The following is a 10,973-nucleotide window of genomic DNA, read 5'->3' as shown; positions in this document are numbered from 1 at the left end:
CTAATGGAGCGCTGCGGCGGCCATATTTACTGCCTAATGGAGCGCTGTCCAGATTATAGCCTAATCCCCGTCTCTGTGTTCAGGATGAGCTGATGGCGGAGCTGGAGGAGCTGGAGCAGGAAGAGCTGGATAAAAACCTGCTGGAGATCGAGGGAACAGAAGACGTGTCTCTGCCCAGCGTCCCGTCCACGTCGCTTCCCTCTCAGCCAGGTGAGACTTCCTGTTCAGACTTACCTGCTTTTGCGCTGGACGCTCTGCCTCACCTTTGACCTCTTCTCTGTTTCTGCTCCAGCCAAGAAGAAGGTGGAGGAAGACGAGGACGACATGGCCGACCTGGAGGCCTGGGCAGCCAACTAAGCGGGGTTTCCCTAGCAGAGCAGCAGGGGCTGTCAGCTGCTGATGCTGCTCTGCATCCCAGCTTCTCTTCCTGCTGAGCGACCTCTGACTTCTGTTCCCTCTCTGAGTGAAACAAAAAGTCCTCCAGGAGCCTGAGGCTACCGTGTTTGTGGAAATGGTTTGTGCGTGCGCGTGTGTGTGTGTGTGTGTGTGCAGCAGCAGGGCCAGGCTTGTTTTGCAGCAATGTGAAGCATCAACTCCTGTACAGAAAGTGGCGTGGCGGTGGCGGCCATCTTGCTGCTCTCCATGTTCCTGTCAGTCTGCTGCACTGCAGAGATGATGAACCCGTTTCTGCTGAATGTCTTAGGAACGTCGGATCGGTACTGAACCATGATTCACATATTACTGAGGGAGCGTTTGCTCCTGTTGCACAGCTGGAGTTTAAGTTTTCATGAAACCTTCGCTGCTTCGCTTCAGCCACACCTTCAAGTCTTATTTTCCTTAAAGCAATTTGGAAGAAAACATGAAAAATTTTGCTTCCTTTCAAGAGTTTAAATAATCTAAAATTTCACACACATCTCTGAAACAGATATGTTGCATCAACCAACTGCTTAAATTTTCTCTGAATGTGAATTTAGCTTCAGTGATTTCATCAACAACCGGAATGTTCTGCAGGAAAAACACGCCGCGTTCTGCTCTGAGCTGCTGCTCTTCTCACTGAGTTAATCTCCTCAGATTGCTGAACGGTTTGGGATTAAATGAGACTGAGGTGAACTCCTGAAGGAAGGTTTCGTGTTTCAGCTGTAAATTGATATGTTGATGTTTGATCTGTTTCTGATTGGCCTGCTGCTCTGCTGAATGAAACGTGCCTGACACCTCCTGCGCCTTGTGGTTTGCGGTTACCTAACGACTGGCGTTATGTGTAACTCTGCTCCAGCACTCACTGATGGACCCGATGGGTTCTGGTTCTGACTCGTTCTTCCTGCTGAAATCACCATGGAAACAAGCTTCTGCTCACTGCCGGGCTGCAGCCTCTCCTCCTGCTCGTCGGATCTAAACTTTGATAAAAGCGTTGCAGCTCTCCAAGCCGCTCTTTGTATTTATAAGTAAAAAGCTCCAACATATGCTGGGATTACTTTACCTCAGATGTCAACATGCTCTTCCCGACTGCGCTGGTTCTAGACTTTATGTGGTGCAAGCGGTTTCACTGTTGCTACAGCACAGGTAACCTGAATAAAGTTTGGATTCAATGACTTGTAAGAATTGCTGATTTTCCAAATAAAAGAATTAGATTTTTATGCTTTTTCTCAATCAGCCATTGCTGGACCTTTTTTTCCAGTTTTTTAAATGTTCCTCCTTTATTAAATGGTTTTGACTCTTTTTTTTAAGTCTTGGTGGACGAAGTGGTTCCCAAATTCATTTCCGGGTCAAAGATATTTTAAAAATTTATCCATAGATAAACAGAACTGGTCCAAGAACTGATCCTTGAGGAACACCTCCACCAACAGCTTCCTTGTTTTCAAGCTCAAACTCTTGATTTGACAGTTTCTGTCATCCACTTTGATTTTCAAACATTTACAGAGCGAATCATTTACTGCTATAAAAACATGTTTCCTTTAAATAGTTTTAAGTTTTTGGTTGTTTTCTAAACTCGGCCTCACAGAGCCAGAGGAACCTGAGCTGGCAGTTCTACATCTGCTCCTAAATTACCTGTAGCATAATGTTACAGCTCAATGTCAAAGGTCACACTCAGACCGTCCGTCTTACCAGTTGCATTTCTTTGATATTTTCTAACTACAGCTACAGAAAATGTGACTTGCATGCAAAGTTATAATTTAAACATCTGGGTTGCATAATTTATGATGGTGGAGAAGATGGTGGGTCAGCTTTGACCCCCTTCCACGTATAAGTTACATTATACATTTGGCTGATCCAGATGATTGTCTTATTACCAGACATTTGGACGCTTGGCACACATATACACGAAACAATTAGATGTTTTATAAACATAAAAATGAAGTTGGAAACCAGTCTTAAATTAATTCCATTTCTGCAGCAGCAAAACACAACAGACAACATGAACAGAAAATTAAAAAATTGTTTGCTTCTACTTCCCAGACCAATCTGGATGTATAAAAACTGAAGACACCAGTGAGTTATTAACTGCAGGCAATATATTCACTGCTTCCTTGGTGTTTTTTTTTTTTTTTTTTTTCTCAGCTACCCTTTGCATATCCAGATCATATTCTTAAAGCCTCAACTGCCTTTCATTGGGGAGCAGCAGAGGGTCTACTCCCAACATCTTTATGGATAATAGAGTTCCTAATGTTGTTCACTTATATTTAGGAGCTCTCGTATACAAAGACTATGTTTCTACTTGTAACAATTTTTCTGCAATAACAGTCCAAAGAAATGAAATGAAAGCTTTACCTAGGAGTTAATTTTGAGTTAAATTATTATACAAAACCGGGGAGATTTACATAAAGCGTTGAATCACTGGTTATAAATAGAGATGTTCTCGGTTTTAAACGTTAAATATACTCCCAGAAGAACTATGCGCTACTGTTTTTTTTTTTTTATTTTTGCAACTTTTGTGTCGAGGCTTACTGAATAACAGCTGAAAACACCGACAGAGTCCAGTCCAGACTCGCTCTAACTACATTTTCCACAGTCAGTGAACGCCCCACGTCAAAATTCACGTACTGATTGGCTACCCGGCTGTGGGGTGGGAGCTGCTCCAGCCAATAGAAAACCAGAGTATCCCCGCGTCGGAGCCACCCAGCTACGGAGAGCAGCCTGAACGAAGCCCGGCCGATAAAAACCGAGCCGTCATGTTTCTGTCCCTCCCTCTCCGCCTCAGTACGCCGGCCAGGCTGCAGCTTCAGTCAGACTCCTCGGAACCAAACTACACTGAACAGCCATGTCTGAGAAACTGCCCTACAAAGTTGGTAGGTGGCTGCGCTTCTTTTCTCGCCGTTTAATCGGTATTTACCGAAGTAGCTTTGTTGGCGAGTCGCTGGCGAGTTGTTAAGGTTGAATGTTCTAACTGGTTCTGACGGGTTCAGAAACTTTAACAGAACCCAATATTCAACTTTATGTTCGCATATTACTTACGAATCCGGTTTTAGCCTTAGGACTTATGTTTTCCAGACAGAGTTCACTTGTTAGCATGCCTTACAGATTAATGTGTAGTTGTACTTTAAACATCCCCGCGTATTTCACATTCTTATTAATCTTCGGTAGTTCTGTAGTTTATGATTAGTCCGGGTCTCATGTTTACATTTCACAGGCTTGTAGTTCAGTCGTGAGAATGAATCGACATGTACTCGCGCCCAGCATGGGCTTCTCTTGTACCTGAAGCAGCTCACCAAACGCTTCTGGGTAATGTAGTTAATCAGCACAGCCCGTGGCTCGGCGCTCCACTGCTCGCGCGGTGTTTGTAAACTCTATCTCCCGTGATGCCTCGCGCTTCACCGCCAGTTTGCTTCGTGAGTGACAAGAACAGGCAGAGATTATGCTGCACCGACTGAGAGTAGCTACATAGCTGTAACAACACGTGGTCTCCATACGCGCTTAGTGTCTGTTTTTTATACTTTTATTTATGATTTTCAATAGTTTTAATGTGTTTTTCAGGTTCTGTTGTACATGTAATCTTAATGGCTTCAGATGTGTGAAAAATCGTGATCAAACACATCAAAAGTAATCAAAAAGCAAATTAAAACCTGTTGGCGCCAGTTAAGCAACAACAAAACAGCAAAGCAAAACAATTTATTTGAAATTGACGCTGTTGGATCGTCATGTGATTGGAAGCTAACAAAATATGATTGACATGATCAGTGGGGTCAAAGTCTAAACAAACACTGTCAAAGGCCTGCAGAAATCAAACTTAACCATCTTAATTCATGCACTGGAGTAATGTTAGAGTATTTTACTGGTTTATGTGACGCCAGATTTGTAAATGTTAACTTTCTGCTGCCCATTGGTCAGGTTTGGTCATTTAGTTCAGCGCAGAATGGATTTTAATTGACGCCAAGAAGTGAAATGAAGGTGCAGAGAAGGGAGTTTTGGCTGAACAGGATACTTTTTCTGAGTGTGTTTGACTCGGTCAGGACCGACCCAAATCTGACCAAGTTTGATAAAATGTCTGTTCCTCTCAGTTTACTTGCATAGAAACATTTTAAAGAGTAATTGGGTGTCTTGATGACCAGGATCAGTTGGGATGAATGTGACTGAATTGAAGAGGTTTTTGTGAGGTTCCTGCAGACGGCGCTCTGGTGAACTTGAACGTTTTCCAGTGTGATTTATTCCTCCTAGCTGAGCTGAAAGTTTGATGTTTTTTGCAGGAAAGAGAATAAATAAAAGCTTTTACCGAGTGAAAAACCTCTGAATATTGAGCCAGATGTCGTTAATGTTTCCTAACCGTTGTCCTCCCTGGCGGCGCCGGTCGGGTCCAGCTGACATCAGCCTGGCGGAGTGGGGGCGGAAGGCCATCGCCATCGCAGAGAACGAGATGCCAGGCCTGATGAAGATGAGGGAGCTGTACGGCCAGTCCAAGCCGCTGAAAGGCGCACGCATCGCCGGCTGCCTGCACATGACGCTGCAGACCGCCGTGCTCATCGAGACCCTGACGGCCCTCGGAGCCGAGGTGACCTTTGACCCTGTGCTGCCGGCTGAGTTAATGCTGAACTAATGAAGGAGCTCTGTTGTGTTTATGGCAGCTGTTTGCTCTCAGGCTCTGCAGGGGGCCAGCATATCGATCTAATGTTGACTCAGTTCTGCTCCTCAAGGCTGCTGTGCGGTTATCACATCTGGGTCTGTCCGATCTGGACTGGTCCCATCCTGCCCAAACCAGCAGGATGGGACCAGAAAACTGCCTGTGTCAGAGCAGAACTGGACTTCTGGAGAGGAAATGGGTTCTAACCTCGTCCATATTCATTTCCTCAGACCTGCAGCCTTTGTGTTCTGACACCAGGTGGCAGCAGTGAGCGACACACTTGCAGTTAAATAATCATAAAATTTCAAACAGGTCTGTTTTTAAGCAGAATGTGAACCCAACCTGAACTGCAGGATGATTGTAACGGGTCAAAGCAGTTGGCCATGTTGGACCGGCCCGGCGCTGCTGCAGCTGCTGCAGCTGCTGCAGCCTGAAATCACTCACTGGAAGCTCTGGCTTTAAGTTCATCTGGAGTGACTAAATCTAGTCTGAGTTACTCTGGAAAAACACCAAATCTGACCAAGTATTTTTGTCTAGTTTCTAGAGCAAATATCTCAGTTCAGTTAAGACAAAAATAACTGAAAAGTAACAAAATATAATGGCTTGTTTTCATTAATAATGAATATTGATAAAATCCTCCTGTTATTTCACTGATGATCTGTTTGATGAGTGAAGTAATTCGCCAGCGGGACTAGTCCTCATTTATTATCAATATTAAGGATTTTTTCTGACTGAACTGAACTTGGATGTTTGTTTGGTCAGATTTAGTTTTTTGAGGTGTAGGGTCAGGTGATGCACTGTAAAAGATAAACATGCAGCGAACATGATCGATTCGCCAATAAATCTGTTTCTATTGATTATTAATGGAGGTGGATGTCATCTCATCAGAGGTGGTTTGAACTGTGAAAGGTGAACATGGCCGACCTCTGACCTCTGACCCCCTCCACAGGTTCAGTGGTCCAGCTGCAACATCTTCTCCACCCAGGACCACGCCGCCGCTGCCATCGCCAAAACCGGCGTTCCAGGTACCAGACAGCGCCCCCTGTGGCCGCTCGGCGTAGCGCGCAGGCAGGAAGTGACCTCTGATTTATTTTTAAAGTTTACGCCTGGAAGGGCGAGACGGACGAGGAGTACGTGTGGTGCATCGAGCAGACGCTGTACTTCAGAGACGGAGCGCCGCTCAACATGATCCTGGACGACGGCGGAGACCTCACCAACCTGGTGCACCAGAAGTACCCCAAGCTGCTGCCAGGTGGGCCTCCTGCCCGCTTCAGGCTGTGCAGGTTCATTCCTGTAAGGCAGGGTTTCCAAGGTGTGGTGCGGGGGCCATGTGTGGCCCCTGCCTTCAGATGCAGCGGGCAGCAGTTCCTGCTCGGCTGTTTGATGTAAATTTTCTGTTCCTTTTGAAAAGGGGGTTAACCCTAACCCTCTTCTCATTAATCATCAGGTTTTACTCTTTCTGTCTTTCCAGTAACTTTCACTCCTTCGCTGCACATTGACCAGCTTTTAATCCATTTATGAAACTTTTCTAAAGCATTTCCAAAGAAACTGACATAAATGCAGATTTTTGTTGATCAGAATCTGAACCATTTTGTTCAGTTGTTTTGTCTTTAAATGTTCACTTTTGTTTTAATAAGGCGGATCTCTTTAGTTTGGATCTAGAATACTTTCCACGCCGTTCTCCAACAGTCAAATTATTTAAGGTATTCTTAGTTCATTGTTCAGCTGTTTCGTCCTTTTGGACGCGTGATAAAGTTTGGACACCCTGCTCTAAAGTTTCACGTTTCTCAGCAGTTGAGCTCCAGGTTCAGCCAAGTTAATGTTTATGTCTGTAACGCGCTGAAAAAACCCAGTAAAGTCAACCATTTAACTTTTATTCTGCACAAAGTGTAAAAAAGCAGAGGAACGTGTCGGAGCTCCAGGTTCTCTGGCTGCTCTCAAATAAAAGCAGAACTGAAGCGTCCGAGTGAAATACAGAGAAATGAGGTTAAAACTGAAACTGTTTCCTGCATAATTAGATTTATTTTTCATAAAATAATCACTAGGAAATGTTTGCTTTATCCCAAAAGGAAAGTAAATGTTTTTGTAGGTCAGACCAAGTAAACGCTGGTTCAGCTCAGTGTCTCTTATAATCCAGTTTGTTGTTCAGTCAGTTGGAGGGGGCTGACAGCTGGTGTTTACCGCCACCTGCTGGTGAGGAGTGCAGCGCAGAATGGGAATGTTTTTAAATCTGCCTGAAAAATAACAATGATTTTTCTCAGCTTCTTCAAGGAGAAATATTTACGTTTACATTCTTGAGCTTTAACTCGGTGCTTCGTGTTTCAACTCTTGTTCTCCATATTGAGCTCAGGTCTTAAGGCCCCAATGTACTCGGGCGTACTTCAGTCCGCAGGGACTCGAAGCGGCCGTCTGCCGGACAGATGTTTCTGACCGCGAACTCGGTGTCGCACAGTAAACTGCCTGGTGGAAACAGTTTTAACATCCAACTGGTTTTCATGCGACCCCGGGCTGATGAGGTCGATAACTATAACTTTACTCGTATAACCAGGGTTATACGAGTTCATGTTGTTTCAATGTTCAGACCAACATGATAAAAGTCAACATAAAGTTGTCACGGGGACGTGATGGACACGTAAGCAAAAATACTCAACAGCAGCAGGCTTTATATATTCACACAAATATTGACATGGTGAATTTTGAGAACAAAACCAAGACGTCGTCCCAGATGCAGCGGAGCAGAGAGCTGGTCCGATAAGTTCAGTCTGACTCTTTCTCCCAACAACGGCAACGAACAATGATCGGGTATGTGCTCATTTTCGATTGGTGCACAAATTATTACACCGATCACAATTGTGCTTTTAGAACATAATAAACATTCAAAGCTTATTGCATGGATCCCTGATTGCAGCTAAAGCCCCCTGCTGCTCCGCTGCCTGCAGCAGGAAGCTGCGCTGCTCGGGCAGCGGCTCGGTCTGCCGGATGAACCGACATGTCTCTGCCTTTCTCTGTCCGCACCGAGAGGCGAGTTAAAGCTTCTCGGATGGAGAAACGGAGCTAGGCGCCCAAATAGTTCATCAAACTTGCTAGTTCTCATTAAGATTGTGTGAAATAAAGAATTTGTCACGAGAGAATTTCAGGTCATCAGTAGCTCAGTATGAAGACTCAACCGTCCGCGGCCAGAGCGCCCGAGTATATTGGCGCCTTTATTGTGCTAACATTTTATTTTTTTGACAGAGTATATAAAGTTATATTATTATGACTTTATTCTCATATTTTTTTTTCTATTTTGGCCCAAATCTGGTTGCCAGATATTTTATTTTTCAGATATTTTATGGTATAAAGTTTAACTTGTGCACTATTAAAGTAATGCATAAAGTTATCAGGTTTGTTGATATGTACTCCACTGTAATATGAACTATTGGATCAAAACGTTATTTACACTTTGAACCAGATATTTACATACAGCTGACGGTGAATCGTTTTTTCTTCTTCGCTGTCTGAAGTTGAATCTGAATAAATTTTTGTGGTTTCAGGTCGGTCAGAATCAAAACAATTATTTCTGTTTGCGAAAAGCCAGAAAACTAAATTAGAACATTCTAAGAGATTTTTTTGTAATTTATGTTTTGGTATTTAATTTGATCAGGAAGGTCATTTATCTCAACAGGATTTGTTTGGATTCTTTTAATGTAATTATTTTTTATAATTCTTAACACCTGTCGCGATAAACAATAAATGAATGAATCGCACGACAGATGAAAGTTATCGACCTCGTTTTAATTTGTCGGCTTTATCGTCTCTTCCTGCCCTTTTCTCTTTCTGTTGATGACACTGAATGAAAACGGGCTCAACTCGGTGCTCTCCACTGACTCCCCTCCTCGTTTCCTTAATGCTCAGCTCACATTACATGATCTTAGAACTGTCGGCCGACCGTCGGCCCGTTTTCAAAACCTAAGAGACGCACTAGCCGAAGACAAACCGTAAGTATAACGGGTTCAACCGGGTTCAATCGTGCTGTATGTCCAGCCACACAGCAAGAGCTACACCACACGAACCGATTTCTCTCACCGACATTCAGATTTCAGACAGAAAATCCCATAAAAACCCACTATATCAAAGTGAACGAACGCGGCTGAATGCATAGCCTCATCATTATTACCCATTAATAATAATGGGTAATAAACAGCTGAGAAGTTACCGGGTTCATCAGCTGCAGTAGCAAGTTCACTCCAACTCCTGTCCTGGTCATTTCTGTGGGTATTCCTCATGAAATGTTGAATAAACATATCATCTCCATGTCTGCTGGACTCTCGCTGTGCCGTGTCAGCTGTTTGGGATTCCTCTCCATGTTTTCCCTTCAGAAAGGCGGAGGGGAATCCGCGCTTTCTGATTGGCTGCCTGTCACATTCAGCAGGCTGCCTTCTCGCTCCCAGTCGGGGAAAACCCACAGGCTGCAGCGATAAACTGGCCAAGACAATCCAACATGTTGAATATGCCTGATTTAGATCGGAGCGGTTCTACCGACTGGACCCGATCAGTCGGAACACACTACAGGAGCATCGTTGGACCTTCTGAGATTGTCCTGAGGGGAAAACCGGGGCAAAGTAGTGTGAACTGGGCTACAGGTCGGAGTGAAGTATTGGATCAGGTGGTCGATGTGCCCATATTCTCCATCTAAATCTAATGATTATTGAAGGATGAATGTAGTAGACGGACTTCATAATCTGGACTCTTTTGGTTGAATGTAGTTTTTATTTCCACTTTGGAAATAAAAACTACAGTTTTTATTCAAGTGCTTTTTTTGTTAACAGAGACTGAGAGTCCATTTTGTTTTTGGTTGTTTATTTAGTTTACCAGTCCCAGTGTTTAGTTTTCTTTTGAAAATAAAGTGTATCTATTTTTGGCAGGACATCTCTTGCATTATTATGTCATTACCATTACATCAGTTTAAAATGGTCTTCAAACAATATTATCGTTTATCGCAATAATTTTTGAGACAATCGCTCAGCAAAATTTATTATCGTGACAGGCCTAATCAGGCATCTCTTTGTGTTTCTGCTTTTCCTCTCCAGGTGAGCAGCTGTTTCTGGAACCGGAGCAAGTCCTGCCCCACCGGCAGCCCCGCGGGTACCTGACGCCGGGCCAGGGGGGCAGCTACCTGTCACCACGGCAACGGATGGTGACTGACACGGCGTTCAAAGTGAAGAGCCACGTGTATTCCCTGGAAGGACAGGACTGCCAGTACAAGCAGATGTTTGGCTCCGAGGTCCGAGGAGCGGTGAGTTACCGGCGGCTCCGCTTCAGGTCTGTTTGGCCTGGCACGTCGCTAACCGTGTCACCGCTCGCCCTGCAGGTCATGAGGTTGATCCAGATCATCGCGCAGGCCCGCCACACGGCCAAGCGGATCTCGGATCAGTCCAGCGAGGCGGCGGCTGGTGGCTCCTTCCTGTCCTGGTTTGGACTCGCCTCCTCCGACCTCAGCAACGCGTTTCCCGGCGCCGAGCCCGAGGACAGCGGCGAGTACCTGAAGAAGACCCACGAGTTCCTGGACCGGGCCCTGGAGAACCTGTGTCATATCTTTAAGGTCCGGTCCAGTTGCCAATCCCTCAGTAGAACCGGGTCGCAGCAGCGCCTCATGTCTCCCTGTCTATGCGTTGCAGCTGAACCAGAGCCAGCTTGCCCAACTTGTTGCCAACCTGGGCGCCGCGCAGGACGACGGGCGCGCCAACCAGCTGCCGGACTGCGTCCAGGGCGAGAATGGGCCGGTTCTGACGGACCTGGGCCGGAGGCAGGTTGGTGCCCGACCCGGCAACAAGAGGCTGGAAGCCAAAGTTTGGCTCATGCTATGAAAAATAATTTATTAATGTTGGAGGTTCTTTAGTTTGAACTGGGGAACCATCCAGAACCAGAACCCGGGTCAGTCGGC

General features: G+C 45.1%; 2 protein-coding genes across 2 annotated transcripts in view; both read left to right on the top strand.

Moving 5' to 3' along the window:
- Nucleotides 1-1,647, top strand: part of LOC106939601 (charged multivesicular body protein 4b-like) — a 5,654-nt gene extending 4,007 nt beyond the window's left edge. Inside the window, exons 3-4 of the mRNA XM_015022052.1 lie at nucleotides 84-210; nucleotides 293-1,647. Of these exons, the coding sequence (XP_014877538.1) occupies nucleotides 84-210; nucleotides 293-357 (192 nt within the window). The 3' untranslated portion in view covers nucleotides 358-1,647. The remainder of the gene's footprint in view (nucleotides 1-83; nucleotides 211-292) is intronic.
- A 1,473-nt stretch (nucleotides 1,648-3,120) lies between these two features.
- Nucleotides 3,121-10,973, top strand: part of ahcy (adenosylhomocysteinase) — an 11,252-nt gene continuing 3,399 nt past the window's right edge. The window contains exons 1-4 of the mRNA XM_015022050.1: nucleotides 3,121-3,284; nucleotides 4,791-4,981; nucleotides 6,000-6,075; nucleotides 6,150-6,302. Coding sequence (XP_014877536.1) covers nucleotides 3,257-3,284; nucleotides 4,791-4,981; nucleotides 6,000-6,075; nucleotides 6,150-6,302 — 448 coding nt within the window. The 5' untranslated portion in view covers nucleotides 3,121-3,256. The remainder of the gene's footprint in view (nucleotides 3,285-4,790; nucleotides 4,982-5,999; nucleotides 6,076-6,149; nucleotides 6,303-10,973) is intronic.

Source organism: Poecilia latipinna, unplaced genomic scaffold (genome assembly GCF_001443285.1).
Source record: "Poecilia latipinna isolate Pla-1442-1.1 unplaced genomic scaffold, P_latipinna-1.0 Scaffold2923, whole genome shotgun sequence".
Taxonomy (NCBI): Eukaryota; Metazoa; Chordata; class Actinopteri; order Cyprinodontiformes; family Poeciliidae; genus Poecilia; species Poecilia latipinna.
The sequence above is the reverse complement of the archived record's forward strand: the minus strand, read 5'-3'. Positions and strand labels throughout refer to the sequence as shown.